Genomic DNA, 22,046 nt, shown 5'->3' on the forward strand with positions numbered 1-22,046 from the left:
GGGTGTTGATAAACCAAAATGACGACAAGAAGCCCTTGGCGAGTGGCAGAAGAAGAAATAAAGGAGGGTATAATAGTAATTGCGCGAAAAGAAAATAGAATTTGGGAGTTTCCTTCTCTGGCCCTCCACTGGTCGTTAGTCCAGCTTCAAATCGGACGGCAGTAGGAAATTATTCTCTCACGTCATTTCCTTCCGCCAGCTCCCATGTCTGCTACACAGAAACTGCAATTCCTCCACAGTTCAAATTGACTGAGGCTGATATTTGCAGGGCCAAATGCCAATGGCGTCGTATGACAGCCATGTGATGCAAATTCGCAAGAGCAATCGTACATTCTTGTTCTCTCTATAATTTAAGTTTTTTTATAGTTTCTTCCTTGTCCATTCTTGTTCGTCGATTTCTTCGGTTTAATTATTTCACTTCGTCCTGAATTCTCCTTTTGATATCGCCGGATTTGACTCTTCGTCGTATCTCTCAAGCTCCGAACTGACCCCCTCCCCTTTCTCCTGGTACATTATTGCACTTCATGCTTTCAGATTCAACCATGGCTCAACAGGTATCTCTCTCTCTCTCTCTCTCTCTCTCTCTCTCTCTCTCTCTCTCTCTCTCTCCACGTGAAAATTCGGAGTGCTTCATTTTCCCTAATCGAGCGTTGGATTTCGGAATGTAGGAAGATGGATGGCCATTAGGCTTGCGGCTTATGAACACCAGAGTTGGATTGGCGGGAAATCATGATCTCTCGGCCTCGGTTTCTTTCAATACTTTGCGCACTCATTCTCCTAGTTCCTTCACCGACTCTTCCTCAGATCTTGATACAGAGGTCTGTTACTTCAATTAGTTCCTCTTTTTTTTTTCTTTTTTTCTGTTCTTCTTTTGCCTGTGTAACTGTGTATGCGTTAGAGAGGCTGAAAATTTAGCACATTATGCTTGATTATAGAAGAATTCCTTTTCTTTCATGCTCTCGTTCGATCATGCAAATACATTGCGTTGGGTTAGTCTCAAAAACTTCAAAATCTCTGGCATTGTCTTTTTGGCCCTGTTTTTGCTAAATTCCATCAGGCAATTGGTTTTTAGTCAACTGGATCATTCTACCATGACAAGAGCATCACGCTTGGGAGTCTCATTGGAGTCTCTAGCCTTCTGGAGCTGTCGCGAAGATCGACCAAAGGAAACGGAGTGGAAATACTCAAAGACAAAAAGAAGTACAAGTCCAAGCCATGGTTGTTTTCTTTATCTTTATGCATTAAACTCCGCCCTGATGCTGTGAGCTTGAGCAGTTCTCCTTCACTTGAACACTCTCTTGAAGCAGAAAGGAGAGCTCACAACCCGACCATGTATGGACCCAATGATTACTCGCCTGTTCGTCCTGTTTCTGGAACAAACTCTCTGTTTTCCAGTGATCAAGTTGCTCCCGTGCAGCCATTTGCACCGGCGATCACAGAGGAAAGCAGAAGATCAATTGGAGAACTTGCTGAAGATGGTTACTGTCAAGGGATTCCTCCACTATTTTCATGTCTATATTGCCAACTCATCAAATAATTCTTTCTTTCATTCCTATAATAACTTTGAATGCATTGTTTCACTACAACCTTTTCTTCATGGACAAATGATGCATGTCAAAAGTTATATGGTCATTTCTTTCATTCTACCATTTGGGTTGTGGGAGACTTATCACCATTGAGCCATTGTGTTTGGATCAGACAAATCAATGTATTCTCAGCTGCTACGTTCAGTCTGTTTACTGCCAAGTTAGTGAACCACTTTAAGTGACAGCCATGGTTAGCTTATTAACTGTTAGCATATGATAGAAGAAAAAACTTCAAATGGTCCTATGGATGCCTTTAGAAACTGTTTACTGCATATAATAAGCTGAGTAATGCAAGCAGGTTCTTCGATGTTTAGAATCAAACATCAATATCTACGGAAATCAAATCGACGCCAGTAAGAAAAAATAGCNTGGTTGCACCTTTTCTTATGCACTGGCATTACAATATGTAATAATGTATGTTGTTGGTCCCACTTCCCCAGTTTGGAGGATCGTTTGGTTGTTGCGAAGTGATGTTACTTTCTTGGATGCCTGCTATACAGCACTTTATCATTATTCCTCAGTCGGTGCAGGCCATTGGTTTAGTGATAAACTCTTCTGTTCGAGCTCGAGCTGGATTTGTGGCCCATTGTCTGAAAAGGAAATTGGTTCTGCGGATGAAGCAATTAACTTACCATAACGTGGGACCTTCATAAATGTTTCATCATGTTGGGAGCTGAATTTTTCACAATTTTGGATGGAAATTGAGATTTAGAATAGGTGTAGCAATGACTAAAAATAGTGTGATGCCGATTAAGCTTTGATTTTCATTTTGGGTTACTGCAACTCTCAACTTTCTCCATTATTCTAATGGTTTTTGTACTCATTTTTGAAACATTTATATGAGTTAGAGAGTAATATTGTGATTTTTGACATAATAGAGTTAGTCTTTAAATAAAGGTAAAATTCATAAATATTTAATCTAATAATAATAATAATAATAATAATAATATACTAATAAAAATAAGTTTTATGCAATAAAATGTACTAATAAAAACACTTTCGTAGAGACTAATTTGAAAAAAAATCAATAATAAACTAGTAACAATTTTATGATTCACATATTAAATTACCATGAAAAAAAATTGGAATTAATAAATTAACGTAAATAGTAATACCGATAAAAGGGTGTTTTGGACATATTGGGTGTTGATAAACCAAAATGACGACAAGAAGCCCTTGGCGAGTGGCAGAAGAAGAAATAAAGGAGGGTATAATAGTAATTGCGCGAAAAGAAAATAGAATTTGGGAGTTTCCTTCTCTGGCCCTCCACTGGTCGTTAGTCCAGCTTCAAATCGGACGGCAGTAGGAAATTATTCTCTCACGTCATTTCCTTCCGCCAGCTCCCATGTCTGCTACACAGAAACTGCAATTCCTCCACAGTTCAAATTGACTGAGGCTGATATTTGCAGGGCCAAATGCCAATGGCGTCGTATGACAGCCATGTGATGCAAATTCGCAAGAGCAATCGTACATTCTTGTTCTCTCTATAATTTAAGTTTTTTTATAGTTTCTTCCTTGTCCATTCTTGTTCGTCGATTTCTTCGGTTTAATTATTTCACTTCGTCCTGAATTCTCCTTTTGATATCGCCGGATTTGACTCTTCGTCGTATCTCTCAAGCTCCGAACTGACCCCCTCCCCTTTCTCCTGGTACATTATTGCACTTCATGCTTTCAGATTCAACCATGGCTCAACAGGTATCTCTCTCTCTCTCTCTCTCTCTCTCTCTCTCTCTCTCTCTCTCTCTCTCTCCACGTGAAAATTCGGAGTGCTTCATTTTCCCTAATCGAGCGTTGGATTTCGGAATGTAGGAAGATGGATGGCCATTAGGCTTGCGGCTTATGAACACCAGAGTTGGATTGGCGGGAAATCATGATCTCTCGGCCTCGGTTTCTTTCAATACTTTGCGCACTCATTCTCCTAGTTCCTTCACCGACTCTTCCTCAGATCTTGATACAGAGGTCTGTTACTTCAATTAGTTCCTCTTTTTTTTTTCTTTTTTTCTGTTCTTCTTTTGCCTGTGTAACTGTGTATGCGTTAGAGAGGCTGAAAATTTAGCACATTATGCTTGATTATAGAAGAATTCCTTTTCTTTCATGCTCTCGTTCGATCATGCAAATACATTGCGTTGGGTTAGTCTCAAAAACTTCAAAATCTCTGGCATTGTCTTTTTGGCCCTGTTTTTGCTAAATTCCATCAGGCAATTGGTTTTTAGTCAACTGGATCATTCTACCATGACAAGAGCATCACGCTTGGGAGTCTCATTGGAGTCTCTAGCCTTCTGGAGCTGTCGCGAAGATCGACCAAAGGAAACGGAGTGGAAATACTCAAAGACAAAAAGAAGTACAAGTCCAAGCCATGGTTGTTTTCTTTATCTTTATGCATTAAACTCCGCCCTGATGCTGTGAGCTTGAGCAGTTCTCCTTCACTTGAACACTCTCTTGAAGCAGAAAGGAGAGCTCACAACCCGACCATGTATGGACCCAATGATTACTCGCCTGTTCGTCCTGTTTCTGGAACAAACTCTCTGTTTTCCAGTGATCAAGTTGCTCCCGTGCAGCCATTTGCACCGGCGATCACAGAGGAAAGCAGAAGATCAATTGGAGAACTTGCTGAAGATGGTTACTGTCAAGGGATTCCTCCACTATTTTCATGTCTATATTGCCAACTCATCAAATAATTCTTTCTTTCATTCCTATAATAACTTTGAATGCATTGTTTCACTACAACCTTTTCTTCATGGACAAATGATGCATGTCAAAAGTTATATGGTCATTTCTTTCATTCTACCATTTGGGTTGTGGGAGACTTATCACCATTGAGCCATTGTGTTTGGATCAGACAAATCAATGTATTCTCAGCTGCTACGTTCAGTCTGTTTACTGCCAAGTTAGTGAACCACTTTAAGTGACAGCCATGGTTAGCTTATTAACTGTTAGCATATGATAGAAGAAAAAACTTCAAATGGTCCTATGGATGCCTTTAGAAACTGTTTACTGCATATAATAAGCTGAGTAATGCAAGCAGGTTCTTCGATGTTTAGAATCAAACATCAATATCTACGGAAATCAAATCGACGCCAGTAAGAAAAAATAGCAGCAAAATAAGAAACAAACTCCTGAAAATCATCCAAAACGGAATACGAACATTAGCTCCTGCTTCGATCAGCTTTTGAACACAATCTACCCTCCCGCTCATAGCAGCCAGCATCAGAGGAGTCTGAAACAACCGAAAAATTAATCGATTCAATGAAAAAGAAGGACAACGAGTTCACAACAGTCAATTCGATCAAACGAACAAAAAACCTGATTATGCCGATTCAGAATATCGGGATTCGCATTCCGACCCAAGAGCATCGAAAGAATCTACATCAATAAATAAACAACTAAATTCTTCCAAAAAGAGGAAGAAGACTCCGCATCAACATCAAACAGAGTAAATCTTCAACTTAAACTCACATCGATCTGTCCATTGGCTGCCGCCACATGTAGGACCGTTGATCTTTGATGGTGGATGGTGTGGTGTGGTGTAAGATAGACGAATCAGTCTCCACCATGGCTCGAACACTTTCCACATCCTCATTCTGCAGAGCAGTGAAGCAGAGTCCATTTTCATGGCGGTGTCCGCAGCTCAGGCCCTGGCCCATTCCCTCTCCTTCAGCAACCTCAAATCAATAATCACCTACAAGATAGAACATGGAGAGGAGCTGGAAAAGAAGCTCACTCACCAGGCTTCAATGGAAGCCGTACAATGAGTTAGGGGATTGCAGCAGGCCCATTGGAAGAGTGATATTGAATGAAATGAAATGAATTGAAGCAGCCTCGTAATTTGAACCTGCCCGCCCAAATAGTTTCAGAAAGGAAAATACTTTATATTATTTTATATTATCTCCTCATCCTCATGCATGATATAATTTTTGTTGTGTATGAGAATTTCAACCAATTATTATTAATGGAATAATTATAGATATATTTGACATTTTAAAAAAATATTTCATTACAATAAATACGTCTAAATTAATTAATTTTCCGCCGATTTTTCTATTTAAAAAGGAAATATAAAACGTGGTTTTAGTCCTTTTCTGAAACTATTTCCGTGATTGGTCGATTGCTTACGGCTGTAAAGTAAAAAGCAACGCACGGCCGCACAGTATAGATTCTCGGGCTCGATAACATTTCAGCCCAACAGCGGGTTCAATATTGGGCCTTATCATTTTACCCATTTGCATAATTGGGCCTCGGTCTTTTATTCGAGCCCACTCCAACTAAATTGTACGCCCAAGACTTATGAGGCCCAACAAGCCCATATATATTACCATTAGCGCCTAAAACCACCCGCTGTCTGAAGTTCGGCTACTCTAAAACCCTAGAGAAAACCATTTCCTCTCTTCGTTGCAGCCTACACACTCGCAGCTTATTGCTTAGTTTTCCGAAAATTCAGCCATGTCGGGCGTTGAGATTTCTCGTTCGGAGAAGAAAAAGAAGAAGCACCGGAGTAAGGATGACGAAGTGTCACCGGCTGTCGGTTCTGATGAGCAGCCGCCAAAGGACGTTGCCGACTTTATGATCAAGCCTCAAAGTTTTACTCCTCCGGTGGATACATCTCAATGGCCTATTCTTTTGAAGAACTATGATCGTCTCAATGTACGTACCGGTCACTACACTCCTTTGCCGTCCGGTTTCTCCCCACTCAAGCGGCCTCTGGTTGACTACATCAGGTATGGTATTCTCAATCTTGATAAACCGGCGAATCCTTCGTCGCACGAAGTTGTGGCTTGGATTAAAAGAATTCTTCGGGTTGAGAAAACGGGTCATAGTGGTACTCTCGACCCGAAGGTTACTGGGAACCTGATAGTGTGCATTGATCGAGCCACGCGGCTCGTGAAATCGCAACAGGGTGCGGGTAAGGAGTATGTTTGTGTTGCTCGATTGCATTCTTCTGTTCCCGATGTTTCTAAGGTGGCTCGGGCTTTGGAGACGCTCACCGGGGCTGTGTTTCAGAGGCCGCCGTTGATATCGGCTGTGAAACGACAGCTTAGGATTAGAACTATATATGAAAGCAAGCTTCTTGAGTATGATGCTGATAAACATTTGGTTGTGTTTTGGATTTCTTGTGAAGCTGGAACTTATGTTAGGACGCTATGTGTGCACTTGGGTCTGATTCTTGGCGTTGGAGGGCATATGCAAGAACTTAGGAGGGTAAGATCTGGGATCTTGGGTGAGAAGGATAACATGGTTACAATGCATGATGTGATGGATGCTCAATGGGTTTATGATAATTTCAAAGATGAGAGCTACTTGAGGAGAGTAATTATGCCTCTTGAGGTGGTTTTGACGNAGATTTACTAGTTTGCTTAATCCCTAATATGAGTGTTGTTCCTCTTTGTTGCTTAGTATGTTTTGATTTTATCTGTTTTCACCAAGCAGATTCCAAATTTTCATGGCCGATCCAAAACATCATGATCTCTGACAATCACGAGTTCTTCTCCAACTAGAACGAAACTGCTAATCATTTTAATTTTATGAAATGTATATTTTTTTGCATAATTATACGATTATTATATAATTGTATTTGCATAAGCATTCAACAAGNTCAAGGATTCTGCTGTTAATGCTATTTGTTATGGTGCTAAGTTGATGATTCCAGGGCTGTTGAGATTTGAGAACGATATTGAGGTTGGGGAAGAAGTTGTACTCATGACCACCAAGGGTGAAGCCATTGCTCTTGGTATTGCAGAGATGACTACTTCTGTGATGGCAACTTGTGATCATGGTGTAGTTGCAAAGATCAAAAGGGTTGTGATGGACCGAGATACTTACCCAAGGAAATGGGGATTAGGTCCAAGGGCATCAATGAAGAAAAAACTTATTGGAGAAGGGAAGTTGGACAAGCATGGAAAACCAAATGAGAAAACTCCTTCGGAGTGGATGAGGAATTTGGTTTTACCCACTGGTGGTGATTCTTTGGTTGCTAGCGTGTTTGCTACTGACTCTGCAACTGTTGATGAGGGTAAGCAAGAGACAGAAAAAGATGGTGGAGGGCGTAAGCGAAAACATGATGAAGAAACCGAAGCTGCTCCTGCTAAGAAACTGAAAGCTGAAAAGACTGAAGATGCCGAAGAAGTTGAAGAAGGCGGGAAGAAAGAAAAGAAGAAGAAGAAGAAAGACAAAGAGAAGGGTAGTGGTGAACCTTCGGACGAGGAGAATACTGAGCGGTCGGAGAAGAAAAAGAAGAAGAAGGACAAAGAGGGTAAAGAAGCAGGTACACCGGAGACACCGAAGTCGGAGAAAAAAAAGAAGAAGAAAGATAAGGAATCTGGCGTTGGTGATGTTCAAAATGGGGAAGCAGATGATCATGTTGATGGGAGTGAGAAGAAAAAGAAGAAGAAAAAGAAGAATAAAGAAGATGCAGAAGAGTAAGTTAGAGGGATCAGATTCTTACATTTTATTTGGGTAACTCTGATTGTATGGCTGTCCATTTCAGTTTCTTCTAGATTTTGCAAGTTCTTTCTTTCTTTATTACGCATTTGCTGTAGAATTTTTGTTTCAACATTTCGACTCTGTTCGATTCTACCATAGTATCTTCCTGGCTATCATCTCTTGGATTTATGGTCTCTTTTGATATCTTTGATTCCATCTTTTACAAGCTGATGGGCCCATCCTTGGGACAACCAAGGATTTGACATTTCTAACGAAGCAAATGAAGAAGGGTGGAAGGAGGAATGGCCCATATAGAACGAACATCTATGAGCTCAAGCAAATCAATTTTGTTTTTGTTTGTATAATTTGAGATGTGAAATCAAGTTGAGATTTACTAGTTTGCTTAATCCCTAATATGAGTGTTGTTCCTCTTTGTTGCTTAGTATGTTTTGATTTTATCTGTTTTCACCAAGCAGATTCCAAATTTTCATGGCCGATCCAAAACATCATGATCTCTGACAATCACGAGTTCTTCTCCAACTAGAACGAAACTGCTAATCATTTTAATTTTATGAAATGTATATTTTTTTGCATAATTATACGATTATTATATAATTGTATTTGCATAAGCATTCAACAAGGACTTCATGGCCCAATGGATAAGGCGCTGGTCTACGAAACCAGAGATTCTGGGTTCGATCCCCAGTGAAGTCGCTCTAGATATATTTTTTTAAAAATTTCCCATTTATCCATCGAGTATAAACGTACAATAGTCTTTTCATTCTTTCCCTCCGTCCTTATTAGTGGGGGTGGTAACATTTGAAATTTTCTTTGTTGTGAAAAGGTTGGATGAAACGGTGTCGTTTGTTAAATAGAGCACATGGACCCCACATATATTCCCATGCAAAAAAGAACATTATAGATATAAAGGAAGACCGTAGTACACCACAAAAGCCCTAATCTAACCACTAATCTCTCTCCTCCCACAATGGGTTGGATGAGAGAGAAAGGGAAAGGATGAAAAGAAGCTTATAGACTAAGAAACAAAGGGAAAGGAGTCCTTCTTCCTTCTTCCTTCTTCCTCATCCTTCTTCCTTCTTCGTTCTTCCTCATCAACCTTTACAAAAGATAAACACAACCCAGAAAAACACACCTCACCATGAATTTCTCCTCCATTCCTCCTTATCTTGATCCTTCCAACTGGCACCAGGTAACCCTTTTTCTTTTTCTTTTTCTTTTCTTTTCTCAATATTCCCCTATTTTCCTCTCTTTATACCTTCAGTTTTTCTTTCTTTTGAATATTCTTCACATATTTCATTCCATTCTCTCTTATTAATTTCCCTCTTATTAATTTCCCTCAGCAACTCACCCATCAACTGGGAACCACCACCACCACCACCACCACCACCACCCCCGGACTCAGCTCCCAGCTCCTTCCTCCACCCCCTCCTCCGCCCCCTCCCCCACCCCCCCATGGCGTCGGTGCTCCCACTTCCATCCGCCCCNGCTCCACCTATGTCCCTTGCCCACCGCCGCCACCCAAGCCCCACGAGCCCATGGCGTCGGTGCTCCCACTTCCATCCGCCCCGGTTCGATGGCCGAGCGAGCTCGAATGGCTAATATTCCCATGCCTGAGGCAGCATTGAAATGCCCAAGATGTGATTCAACCAACACTAAGTTCTGCTACTTCAACAATTACAGCCTCACTCAACCTCGTCACTTTTGTAAGACATGTCGAAGGTAAATATTTATGATTTTATTCAAATTTATTAATTTTTTTGCTCTTTTAATTCCTTCCATAAAAGGGTTACTTAGCTTAGCTTAGCTTGTATGGTTCTAAATTCAAAGGGTATTATATAAATTTTTTAAGATTTCATATTTTTGGCTCCGCTCTTGAAGGTACTGGACTAGAGGTGGGACGCTGCGAAGCGTTCCGGTCGGGGGTGGGTGCCGGAGGAACAAAAGAAGCAAAGGGAGAAGTTCAAAGTCGCCGCCGGTCAGTTCCGACCGACAACAAACCTGTGGTTCAGGGAATTCCTCATCAAGTGCAATAGCTTCCAACAACAGTGGAGGTCTTTCCCCACAGATTCCACCTCTCCGCTTCATGGCTCCTCTCCACCAACAACTCAGCGACTTCGACATCAGTGGCTTCAACTACAGCGGTGGCCTCTCAGCTCCGGCCACCGTTACCGGCGACCTGAATTTCCAATTGGGCAACACTAATTTAGGTGGAGGAACAAGCATTGGATCTCTCTTGGGATTTGACCAACAATGGCGGCTCCAACAACAAGCTCCTCAATTTCCCTTCTTTTCCGGGTTAGACCCTTTCGACGGTGGTAGCAGTAGCGGCGGCGACGGACCCAGCTGGGAAATGAGGCAAAAATTACCATCAAGCTCAAGGAATTTAACCCAAATGGGGAATTCAGTAAAAATGGAAGAAACCCCAGATCAAGGTAATAACATTGGAAGACAATTAGTTGGCAATGAACAATATTGGAGCAGTGGATCAATGGGATGGTCGGATCCTTCTGGTTTCAGTTCTTCATCTTCAACAAGAAACCCATTATAGAAATGTTCAGAACTAACAGTTTGGTCGGATCAATGGGATGGTCGGATCCTTCGTGTCATCATCATGGTTACCTCAAACCCTAGAAATATATGCTACTTTCTTTGTTCTCTTAAAAATCATATCTTTGAGGGTTTTTTTTTTTTTCTTTTTTTGTTTTTTAATTTTAATTTTAGAATTAGTATTTAGGATTGGAGTTGAGAATGAGAATTGAAAACATTTTATTACAATATAGATTATTGAGACTTTGTGTGTCCCTTCCTTCATATATTATATGATCATATCAATATCCCAAAATGCATGCTTTCCAATATTTTCCCAATTGTTGCATAATAATGACATCTCTCAAAACCCTAAAACATCTCACATTTTTTAATACGAATTTAGAACTTTCATGATTACGTTCATTTCGATTCGACTTCTAAATATAGATTCTCGTGAATAAAAAACACTAATTATCGTTTAATTGTTGAACTAGGGTTTGCTACTCGTAATTCTCCTTTTAACACCAATGGTACTAAAAACCCATGATAATAAACATATTGTTGAATCTACAACTCTCGACGCCGACACGAACATCGTTCTAAAACGAGGAAATTGGAAGTAAAAGGTATGAGAGCTTTTATTTGTTTAGAACAAAATTCCCATAAAGGCTATATATTATATGGTTATGGGAAATGCATTTATATTCTGCAAAGTGAGTTTTTGTTTTCTATAAAAAATTTCTTTATTCTAGACAAAGGGTTTGTAGTAAAACAAAGGGATGATTTTTTTTTTTTTTTTTTTTATGTACTTTTTATTTCTTTTCATTTTCTTGAAAAAATTAATAATAAAGAAAAGTATGTTATATGCCAATGCTGTTTTGACTCTGAAGAAGGTATCAATTAATCTTTTTCAATATCGATAAAAGTCGAGTCGTGAATTGTAAAGACGTTTTTCGAATTGTATATGAAGAAAAAACAATTTCCTTAAACTCTAAATTTGGTTTTAGTTTATCCCTCGAAACAAAGCTATTAAGCTAATTAGTTATGGTTGCTTTTCAACTATAACGGTTGGTATTGTCCTCGAACTTTCTTTCATGGATTTTCCCTCACAATTTTAAAACATGTCTGTTTCGTTCCCATTTTCAACCTACGTGGGATCTCACATACTCGTTGTATAAGAAAATTTTCTACTTTTGTTTTTCAAAACTATTTTTTAGGAACGAATTTTATTGTAAGATGATGGGTTTGATTTCCGAGAATGTGGATATTGACCCAAAAAAGGAAGAAAGAAAAAACCCAACCCACTTACACCGGGTCATGATTACGATATTCCTTCTATGATGTGAGGAAGTAAGATTTTGGAAAACCCATGTTTGAACGAAGAAGGGAGACAAAAGGGGTATATGCAGGGAGAACACAGTCCAACACATACCAAAAAGCCAAAGATTTTGCCCAAATCAGCGCTTCCTTCAAAAAAGAAAACCCCATTAAACTCATTTTGGGGTTTATACATATCTATATATCTATCTATATATATATATCTATATAAGCTTGTCATTGTTCCAATAATTTGGTCTGGTCTTTGCAACAATTCCAATGAAATGGTGTGTTCATCATTTCATTTGGTTTAGTACAAACCAAATGATTACCAACTCAATTTTTAGCACAATTTTTTTTACGTACGCTTCCCTAAAAACTTCTACTCTACCTTGATTCCGATGTGTAGAGACAATGTCTAAGATCTCACATCAGTTACAGAGGTAAACAAAAAAATTATATAACGGTGTGAAAACATCTCTTTAGTAGACGCATTTTAAAACTGTGAGTCTTACTAATAAACAATATGTACTAATAATGGGCTCGAGCTTCTACCCAACAAAATCGCTCCCCATGAATATATTCAAGAAAAAGAACAAAAAAAAATAAAAAAAATAAAAAAATAAACCGCTGGGAGTATAGTATTGACACGCATCACAAGGCGACAAAGATCTGTTTTGTCAGTAACGTGTGGGTCCCACTCTTAGCTTCCATGTTTGAATTGCACGCACTTTTCGACTGCGTGAAATTGCACAAACTTACAAGAAAGAAACAAAATTGGGTTCTCCACCCTCAAATTCCTCACTTATTATATAAAACCCCCCTAAACTTACTTAAATTACACAAGGTACACAGGACAGTGAATATCACATTTTATATCATTATTATTATTTATTTAATTAATTAATTAATATTAAGAGTATATAAATGGGTGTGTGTCTTCATTTTTGTGCATTACTTAAAAAGGGTGGTAGTCAAAAGCTAGCAATGAGTTTAAAGCTGAATCTAAGCTGCTTTCTTTTCTTTTCTTTTTTCTTTTTTTTTTTTTTAGTTTGCTTTTACAAAAATCGAGGGCGCTTACTAAGAGCGCATAAAGCACTCACACACTCTGGAAAGAAACTCCCATTTTTGCTTTTTTTTTTTTTTTCTTTCTTTCTTTAAATAAATATTTTTTAATTTCCAACACAAAATCTAGTGGTTGGTCGGTTTGTCGAGGGGAAATAATTATGTAACATTTGACAATTATTACGAGATAATCGCATCGTAATTATACAAAAGAACCAGAAAAAACAATATATATATATATATATAGTTACATCAACACATCGTTCAACGTGTTTTATGTTCATTTTGAATATGTTGATGGAAGACATGTATCTGGAACATGTTTGGAATGGTACAACTTAATTTGCTGTTTATATGTATTTATGAACAGTTGGGATGCAGCAGCTTTCACTTTATTATCTCTCTCTACGAAAGAATGAAGGATGTTTGGTGAAGTTCAGAGGTTATCCCACATCAACTCAATCATGCATGCAACCATGGCCCCATACNTGAATATATTCAAGAAAAAGAACAAAAAAAAATAAAAAAAATAAAAAAATAAACCGCTGGGAGTATAGTATTGACACGCATCACAAGGCGACAAAGATCTGTTTTGTCAGTAACGTGTGGGTCCCACTCTTAGCTTCCATGTTTGAATTGCACGCACTTTTCGACTGCGTGAAATTGCACAAACTTACAAGAAAGAAACAAAATTGGGTTCTCCACCCTCAAATTCCTCACTTATTATATAAAACCCCCCTAAACTTACTTAAATTACACAAGGTACACAGGACAGTGAATATCACATTTTATATCATTATTATTATTTATTTAATTAATTAATTAATATTAAGAGTATATAAATGGGTGTGTGTCTTCATTTTTGTGCATTACTTAAAAAGGGTGGTAGTCAAAAGCTAGCAATGAGTTTAAAGCTGAATCTAAGCTGCTTTCTTTTCTTTTCTTTTTTCTTTTTTTTTTTTTTAGTTTGCTTTTACAAAAATCGAGGGCGCTTACTAAGAGCGCATAAAGCACTCACACACTCTGGAAAGAAACTCCCATTTTTGCTTTTTTTTTTTTTTTCTTTCTTTCTTTAAATAAATATTTTTTAATTTCCAACACAAAATCTAGTGGTTGGTCGGTTTGTCGAGGGGAAATAATTATGTAACATTTGACAATTATTACGAGATAATCGCATCGTAATTATACAAAAGAACCAGAAAAAACAATATATATATATATATATAGTTACATCAACACATCGTTCAACGTGTTTTATGTTCATTTTGAATATGTTGATGGAAGACATGTATCTGGAACATGTTTGGAATGGTACAACTTAATTTGCTGTTTATATGTATTTATGAACAGTTGGGATGCAGCAGCTTTCACTTTATTATCTCTCTCTACGAAAGAATGAAGGATGTTTGGTGAAGTTCAGAGGTTATCCCACATCAACTCAATCATGCATGCAACCATGGCCCCATACACATTTGAGATTCCCAATTAAACATCACACACACACACACAACAAATTTTGCATTTTGGTCCCCCAGCCATTAGTGGACCTATCTCTATCAAACCCTAAAAACAACACAACATATTACTTAATCGTTTCGTAACGAGCTTGTTTGACCATTCTAACTTAGCATCGAAGAAAATGTCAAAGATAATTCTGTTTATTTATTGTTTAGATGGTAGAAGTAAAAAACACGACATGGGTAATAAAAATAGAGGTGAATACCCATGTTTCCTTATACCATCCCTTAACTTTATGCCACTTGTCACAATCGCACTTTTAATGANGGGTGTGTGTCTTCATTTTTGTGCATTACTTAAAAAGGGTGGTAGTCAAAAGCTAGCAATGAGTTTAAAGCTGAATCTAAGCTGCTTTCTTTTCTTTTCTTTTTTCTTTTTTTTTTTTTTAGTTTGCTTTTACAAAAATCGAGGGCGCTTACTAAGAGCGCATAAAGCACTCACACACTCTGGAAAGAAACTCCCATTTTTGCTTTTTTTTTTTTTTTCTTTCTTTCTTTAAATAAATATTTTTTAATTTCCAACACAAAATCTAGTGGTTGGTCGGTTTGTCGAGGGGAAATAATTATGTAACATTTGACAATTATTACGAGATAATCGCATCGTAATTATACAAAAGAACCAGAAAAAACAATATATATATATATATATAGTTACATCAACACATCGTTCAACGTGTTTTATGTTCATTTTGAATATGTTGATGGAAGACATGTATCTGGAACATGTTTGGAATGGTACAACTTAATTTGCTGTTTATATGTATTTATGAACAGTTGGGATGCAGCAGCTTTCACTTTATTATCTCTCTCTACGAAAGAATGAAGGATGTTTGGTGAAGTTCAGAGGTTATCCCACATCAACTCAATCATGCATGCAACCATGGCCCCATACACATTTGAGATTCCCAATTAAACATCACACACACACACACAACAAATTTTGCATTTTGGTCCCCCAGCCATTAGTGGACCTATCTCTATCAAACCCTAAAAACAACACAACATATTACTTAATCGTTTCGTAACGAGCTTGTTTGACCATTCTAACTTAGCATCGAAGAAAATGTCAAAGATAATTCTGTTTATTTATTGTTTAGATGGTAGAAGTAAAAAACACGACATGGGTAATAAAAATAGAGGTGAATACCCATGTTTCCTTATACCATCCCTTAACTTTATGCCACTTGTCACAATCGCACTTTTAATGACAGCGGATTTGCGATTGTGCGGCACTCACTTTCCAACGACAAATGAGCTAAGCCAATTCATTCTTGCGACGCCTGCGGGCAACTGACATATGCTCGAGCCTCTNAAAAAGGGTGGTAGTCAAAAGCTAGCAATGAGTTTAAAGCTGAATCTAAGCTGCTTTCTTTTCTTTTCTTTTTTCTTTTTTTTTTTTTTAGTTTGCTTTTACAAAAATCGAGGGCGCTTACTAAGAGCGCATAAAGCACTCACACACTCTGGAAAGAAACTCCCATTTTTGCTTTTTTTTTTTTTTTCTTTCTTTCTTTAAATAAATATTTTTTAATTTCCAACACAAAATCTAGTGGTTGGTCGGTTTGTCGAGGGGAAATAATTATGTAACATTTGACAATTATTACGAGATAATCGCATCGTAATTATACAAAAGAACCAGAAAAAACAATATATATATATATATATAGTTACATCAACACATCGTTCAACGTGTTTTATGTTCATTTTGAATATGTTGATGGAAGACATGTATCTGGAACATGTTTGGAATGGTACAACTTAATTTGCTGTTTATATGTATTTATGAACAGTTGGGATGCAGCAGCTTTCACTTTATTATCTCTCTCTACGAAAGAATGAAGGATGTTTGGTGAAGTTCAGAGGTTATCCCACATCAACTCAATCATGCATGCAACCATGGCCCCATACACATTTGAGATTCCCAATTAAACATCACACACACACACACAACAAATTTTGCATTTTGGTCCCCCAGCCATTAGTGGACCTATCTCTATCAAACCCTAAAAACAACACAACATATTACTTAATCGTTTCGTAACGAGCTTGTTTGACCATTCTAACTTAGCATCGAAGAAAATGTCAAAGATAATTCTGTTTATTTATTGTTTAGATGGTAGAAGTAAAAAACACGACATGGGTAATAAAAATAGAGGTGAATACCCATGTTTCCTTATACCATCCCTTAACTTTATGCCACTTGTCACAATCGCACTTTTAATGACAGCGGATTTGCGATTGTGCGGCACTCACTTTCCAACGACAAATGAGCTAAGCCAATTCATTCTTGCGACGCCTGCGGGCAACTGACATATGCTCGAGCCTCTGGCCTTAGTTTTAAGAGAAGGTTTTAGAAAACGAGGGCAGAGAGAGATTTTTGAAAGAGACGTTATATAAGCAAGCAAAAGAGAAATAACAACGGCTAACAGTATATAACCTTGGGTAGGGAGAAGTTGAGTATTTTTGGGTCTTATTTAAGCAAACTCAAGTCTACCGCTAACAGATATCGTCATTTTTAGCCTTTTGTTCAAGATTTTAAAACGTGTCTATTAGGGAGAGGTTTTTACACCGAAATCTCACATAGAGGTTGGTACACCATACGTAGCAGTTCTTCGTTGTTAGAAGTAGTCATTAGAGCGGGTTTATTGAATAATAATTTTATTTGATGTATGTATGTACGTACGTACGTGTATATATATAAGAAGAAAAGTATTGGTGGGAATTTTAAAATGGGTTTGTCAAAAAAATAGACATCTTTTTAACAAGTTGAAGGGCCTACTTCACATTAGCATCAACCCCTTTTCAACCTATAGTTTTCTTCTTTCGCCCATTAACTTTGACCCTATAAGCATCCAATGAACACACACAAAAACCTTCCTTTTCTCTTTGGATTCGTTTGAAGGGAAAAATTTAACATTTAAAATCAATAATTAAACATAAATTAAAAGCACGATTTACATATAGGGGTAAACAAGTAATTTGATTTACATATAGGGGTAAACAAGTAATTTTGGCACGATGTATATTGTTTTAATTAAACACATTAAAATGATTAATAAAAACTATAAAATTTATATTATTATTATTATTTTGATATGGATGCTTGCGTGAGGAAGCACTCACAATAAAAAGAAAAGGAAGAGTATTTATCTTTCTTTTTTGGATCATAATTGGCAGACGTCATGGCCTAAAGCAGAGGCCTTTCTTCAATGAATCGTAGAACGACAACAAATGGGCGAACGTTTGGTCTTGGTGGCTTTGGATTCTGCAAAACGACAAGTAGTCTTACAGCGATTGAGAGTGACATCGACCTTCGAAGCCCAAGTAAAATTGGGCCCAAGTTATATGAGGTTTGGGCCTGGCCCTAAATAAATTAAAAGCTAAATTATAACAAATCCTATAATTTCACTTCATACAACCAAAAATAACTGTTGTTTCAAATTTTCTGTACAGAGGAATCAATACCTTTGCCAGATTATCTACATTGTCTGGGTCTGAAGTTCTCATGATCAAGAAGCTTCATCAGAAGCTTTTCCAGCCTCTTTGAGCTGCTGGTTGGTTTAACAGCATGGGGACTGCCGTAGCCCACACACGGACCCGTCTCTGAAACCGAGTTCCTTACGCACCAAGCACCCAGTGTGAACTGCCCGTTCGACCTCTTTAAAAGCTCAGAATCTATTCTGTTAAGTACTGAACTATTCTCAGCGAAACTCCGAGCAAAAGGGAGACCGCTTTGGACCATGTCGATGAAATGTTCAGACGTTAGATTAATCGGGTGCTGGTTTTGGGTATTGTCCCACTTCATATAATGCAAATCTTGGTTCACAGTAGTGTTTTGGTAGTCCTTGTGGTTACAGATGATGGTGTGAAAGTAACCCTCTGGAGAAGATAAGAAATTGGTGTAGTACATGAGGAGAGTCCGAGGGAGATTGTCCCATCCCCATATGCAGAATTCCAAAAATGGCTTTGTGAGAACCACCCATGAAGATCCTGCCATGGTAAAGACTTTCATTATCCGAGTATATTACTTCTAACAATGTCGAACTACTCGAGCGGATAAATTAATGTCCAAACTCCTAAATTCTACGACACCAAATGAAACGGTAATCTGCTAATGTCTACAACTTTTCATCTCATTGACTTGAGTTTAGCTCGATTTATATCTCGTCCAACGTGGAAATATCTAGAATAATAAACCATCCAAAGGGTGGAGATGCCTTACCGGTAAATAACTTGAACGATGACGGTATTGATCTTCTCTCTTTTGCCCAAAACACTCCAGATTTCTTTGTATGATACAAGGCAGGATCTATTATTATAGTCCTGGCTCCCAAGTCCCTAGATCAGTTATAAAACAATTTAGATAACAATGTGTTCACATCCAAACCGATATTTGTGAATCGTGATGCAACGAAGAGGACTAGGCTTACTCTTTCCAACCAAGATTACTCGAGTGCTCAACGAAGTTCAAATCCCTTGGCAAGAAGGAGAATACATGCAAAAGATCTGGAACATGAACATATATTCAGTTACATGACCCAAAAAACAATAAAGCTCACGAGTCGAACATCGTAGTACTGCAAATTCCTTTATTCTTCCTAAATATCAGCATCACAGAAAAAGAAGAGTTTCTGAATTCTTGCAACATGATTTTACAAAATTCAACCAGAACAGAATTGGAAGGTAATGAAAATGGCTGCTTAATGTCTGTAGCCTCACAAACTTTAATAGGGAGCAAGATCATAACAAGTATCCCAAAAATCTAGGAACTGAACAATATATTTAAGCAGATTATGAATTGAACACCAAGAACTCAGCCTCTTAACCCTAAGAAAATTTAGACATTTACCAATTGATCTCTTATTGAGTTTTCAGATTCACTCACAAAAAGAAATTGAATGGGAAGTCAAAAAATAACTAATAAAATCTTAAATATCAACAAAATAAACAGAAAGTTCGTTGAATTCTATACTTAGTATTAACTTATTCCAATTTTAGTATGAACATATATACATGGAACATGGCAAAACTGAAATCAATATCGTGTTTACAAAAATTGGGGAATGTTTGCAATAAAGCGAGATCCAATAGTTTATGATCGATATACACTTAACAAGCTCGATGAACTAAATTGAATGCCAGGAATTACATTCTTAACCAATTTTAGTCCGAATCGACCTCAATGAACAAGCAAATGCCAGTTCGACTATCTATATAACATTCAACTTGAGAAACGACTGTAGAAATGAGCTAAAGAAATTACCGTCTTGCGAGAGCAGAGGATAATCGGAGGCGCTGAGATTAATGAACCAATCCCAATCCTTAGCGCGCTTCAGCAATATCGCAATTGCTTGAAGTGTAGAAGCAATCATAGTTGGACCTTTATCAGTGATCAAATTGGCCTTGCCTACAACCATCACATTCCTGAACTCTCTGAATACACTCTCCGATTTCACATATTTCGCCAGTTCGAGTCTCTCGGAATCCGAAGCTTCAAGATCGAGATGTAGCAGATAGTAGTTCCTCGGGTGATATACCGCCTGAAGAAGCCGCCTCATCGATCCACCATCTCCTTTGGTTCCTGATATGAAATACGCAAATCTCGGCAATGGAGGAAGCCCTAGCTCTAGCATTTCATTCCCATCGGAGTCTAATACCAATCTCGTTGTGCCATGAGAAAAATCGGCGTCGGAAGAAGATTTAGGGTACCCGGGAGTAACAATTAGAATGAATATCAGAAACAGCAAGCAAAATACCCCCAACGACATCAGCCATTTCCGATCTGGATAATAGGGATTATGATTCTTCTTCATATGAACTTACCAATTTCAAATTGGAATGCGATTTCTGAAGACGAACTGACTCAAATTGGTTGCTAGAAGCTTAAACCCAAAACCTCGATCCGAACTTACAACTCAAAATAAGCTGAGTCGAGTTATTGGACTTGAACCATCGTAGATGAAAATGGATTTACGGGCGTGTTTGAAGATTTCGATGCTTGAGAAAGAGCTCGGAAGGTAAAAGTGAGCTGTCGGCGCACCGGTCAGTGGCCTACTTGGTTGGTAAGAAGAAAATATAATTAAAGAAAAAAAAAATTAATTGTTAATTTATTATTTTGCTGCTTAATATTTAGTCACCAATACTTGCACACCCAATTTACAATTTTAAAAATTCGAATATTAAAAGTTTTATCAGAAAAAATAAAAATAAAAAATTTGTTAAACCAATTTGCACTTATTTACAGTTATGTTAGTTAAAATGGGTTTCATTTTCTTGTTCTTCAAGAATTTCTACTAATAATAAGACTCTTGTCCTTATTTATTTATTTTTATTTTGTCCCAAATTCTATGAAAACAAAATGGATTCATGAGAACCAAAATGTTAATTTATAACCATTTATATTATATTTAAATATGCATTAAATCTTATTTTTCATATATAACTATGGAGGCTCATTTTGTTTTTATTTAAATAAAATAAAATAAAATGTTACAATTTTAGAATTAATTTTCTATTTTTTTAGAATATAAAGATAAAATTCAATATTGCGCTTTGAATTTCAGAATAAAAAACAACCTAATTTTCAAAGCTATGTGGAATTGAAACCGATCTAATCCACAACTATCCACTGAAATTCACGAAATCGAGATGAGATTTGAACGTAATTTGTTCGAATTTGCAGTAATCGGAATCTCGCTACATACAGAGATGGAAGAAGAAGAAGAATTTCAAACTAAATTTCCGGCATCCGGCAGTCCTTGATGGAAATCGTCGCTTCTAGAAGCCGCCGGTCGCCGCGGCGCGCGGTTATTAATCGGCCGCTTAACAGCGATGGCGATCTCCGCGCGACAAACCGGGCAATTAGGGTGAGAGTATAACCACATATCGATGCAATCCACATGAAAAGAGTGTTTACAGGCGATGAGTTGCCGGATCTCCTCGCCGTCAACGAACGCCGACAAGCATACAGGACATTCGTTGCCGACTTCCTTACCAACCTCGTCCTTATTGTACTTAAACGTCACAGCCACATCACTATAAGAAGAACGATTTCCGGCTACAACGGTGACAGGAGCGCCGGAGAGCCTAGCGGATCTCCGGCGCCAGAGGCGGAGGAGACCTGGCGGGCACTTGATGGCGAAGAAGAAGGAGTAGACAAGGGCGGGGATGGCGATGACGGCGATGAGGCCGAGAATGAATTCAATTGGAGAGAAATCGTTAGTCCGATGTGTCGTCGGGTGCGGCGGCGTCGATCGATTCATCAGGGCGGCGCTGGTGTCCATTTGGGACATGGTTTCTTATCATTTGGGAGCTCAGGTACAAGATTCGAGTTTTATTATTTTTATTCGTAAGATTATTAGTTTTTAATGAAACAAACAAAATTAATTTCACTTAATAAAATGAATTAATTTTTCTTTTTTTCTTTTTGTAAAAAATAATAGCAATAAATCGATTAGGTAAGGAAAATATTTGGTTAAATAAGGATGAGTAAAGCAATAATTGAGGGGTTGCGGCTGCGTCAGCATGATGGCTATGCAGCTTGGAAATTTGGGCCATGGGCAAGCCCATTTACTTTTACTGGACCAGAAATACGATG

General features: G+C 37.9%; 6 protein-coding genes, 1 long non-coding RNA gene and 1 other non-coding gene across 14 annotated transcripts; 5 read left to right on the forward strand and 3 right to left on the reverse strand.

Annotated features, from left to right (window-relative positions):
- Window positions 1-128: 128 nt before the first annotated feature.
- Window positions 129-1,770, forward strand: LOC111790779 (uncharacterized protein At3g17950-like). Of its 3 annotated transcripts, XM_023671838.1 has the most exons (4): window positions 130-326; window positions 478-554; window positions 669-818; window positions 1,073-1,770. In XM_023671838.1, the coding sequence occupies exons 2-4, from the start codon at window positions 525-527 to the stop codon at window positions 1,535-1,537; spliced, it is 645 nt and encodes a 214-aa protein (XP_023527606.1). In that variant the 5' UTR covers window positions 130-326; window positions 478-524; the 3' UTR covers window positions 1,538-1,770. The 3 variants fall into 3 exon arrangements, 2 of the variants coding, with proteins under 2 accessions (XP_023527606.1, XP_023527605.1); XR_002814560.1 differs by having other exon boundaries at window positions 129-554; window positions 1,058-1,770; XM_023671837.1 differs by having other exon boundaries at window positions 131-554.
- A 1,085-nt stretch (window positions 1,771-2,855) lies between these two features.
- LOC111790778 (uncharacterized protein At3g17950-like) lies at window positions 2,856-4,390 on the forward strand. 3 transcript variants are annotated; one of them, XM_023671836.1, is made up of 4 exons: window positions 2,857-3,053; window positions 3,205-3,281; window positions 3,396-3,545; window positions 3,800-4,390. In XM_023671836.1, exons 2-4 carry the CDS (start codon window positions 3,252-3,254, stop codon window positions 4,262-4,264), a joined length of 645 nt encoding a protein of 214 aa, XP_023527604.1. In that variant the 5' UTR covers window positions 2,857-3,053; window positions 3,205-3,251; the 3' UTR covers window positions 4,265-4,390. The 3 variants fall into 3 exon arrangements, 2 of the variants coding, with proteins under 2 accessions (XP_023527604.1, XP_023527603.1); XR_002814559.1 differs by having other exon boundaries at window positions 2,856-3,281; window positions 3,785-4,390; XM_023671835.1 differs by having other exon boundaries at window positions 2,858-3,281.
- On the reverse strand, window positions 3,571-5,443 carry LOC111790780. The gene is made up of 3 exons (XR_002814561.1): window positions 5,043-5,443; window positions 4,890-4,949; window positions 3,571-4,803 (listed from the first exon to the last, which is right to left on the reverse strand). It is a non-coding gene; the product is annotated as an uncharacterized LOC111790780 (long non-coding RNA).
- A 443-nt stretch (window positions 5,444-5,886) lies between these two features.
- LOC111791001 (H/ACA ribonucleoprotein complex subunit 4-like) lies at window positions 5,887-8,190 on the forward strand. The gene is given in 2 exon segments (XM_023672167.1): window positions 5,887-6,953; window positions 7,176-8,190. Coding segments are annotated over 2 exon segments (1,755 nt in total). The 5' UTR covers window positions 5,887-6,026; the 3' UTR covers window positions 8,004-8,190.
- A 454-nt stretch (window positions 8,191-8,644) lies between these two features.
- TRNAR-ACG lies at window positions 8,645-8,717 on the forward strand. The gene has a single exon. It is a non-coding gene; the product is annotated as a tRNA-Arg (tRNA).
- Window positions 8,718-8,981: 264 nt separating this feature from the next.
- On the forward strand, window positions 8,982-10,835 carry LOC111791192 (dof zinc finger protein DOF5.1-like). Its single transcript, XM_023672440.1, has 4 exons — window positions 8,982-9,213; window positions 9,365-9,485; window positions 9,548-9,743; window positions 9,903-10,835. The coding sequence occupies exons 1-4, from the start codon at window positions 9,163-9,165 to the stop codon at window positions 10,570-10,572; spliced, it is 1,038 nt and encodes a 345-aa protein (XP_023528208.1). The 5' UTR covers window positions 8,982-9,162; the 3' UTR covers window positions 10,573-10,835.
- A 6,666-nt stretch (window positions 10,836-17,501) lies between these two features.
- Window positions 17,502-20,509, reverse strand: LOC111791528 (beta-glucuronosyltransferase GlcAT14C). Of its 3 annotated transcripts, none has more exons than XM_023672914.1 (5): window positions 19,713-20,509; window positions 18,880-18,955; window positions 18,672-18,787; window positions 17,915-18,439; window positions 17,502-17,714 (listed from the first exon to the last, which is right to left on the reverse strand). In XM_023672914.1, exons 1-4 carry the CDS (start codon window positions 20,260-20,262, stop codon window positions 17,925-17,927), a joined length of 1,257 nt encoding a protein of 418 aa, XP_023528682.1. In that variant the 5' UTR covers window positions 20,263-20,509; the 3' UTR covers window positions 17,502-17,714; window positions 17,915-17,924. The 3 variants fall into 3 exon arrangements, with proteins under 3 accessions (XP_023528682.1, XP_023528681.1, XP_023528680.1); XM_023672913.1 differs by having other exon boundaries at window positions 17,682-17,813; XM_023672912.1 differs by having other exon boundaries at window positions 17,682-18,439.
- A 473-nt stretch (window positions 20,510-20,982) lies between these two features.
- Window positions 20,983-21,809, reverse strand: LOC111791144 (RING-H2 finger protein ATL33-like). Its single transcript, XM_023672375.1, has one exon. The coding sequence runs from the start codon at window positions 21,739-21,741 to the stop codon at window positions 21,178-21,180; it is 564 nt and encodes a 187-aa protein (XP_023528143.1). The 5' UTR covers window positions 21,742-21,809; the 3' UTR covers window positions 20,983-21,177.
- Between the last annotated feature and the right edge of the window lie 237 nt (window positions 21,810-22,046).

This window comes from Cucurbita pepo, chromosome LG03 (assembly GCF_002806865.2).
Source record: "Cucurbita pepo subsp. pepo cultivar mu-cu-16 chromosome LG03, ASM280686v2, whole genome shotgun sequence".
Lineage (NCBI taxonomy): Eukaryota > Viridiplantae > Streptophyta > Magnoliopsida > Cucurbitales > Cucurbitaceae > Cucurbita > Cucurbita pepo.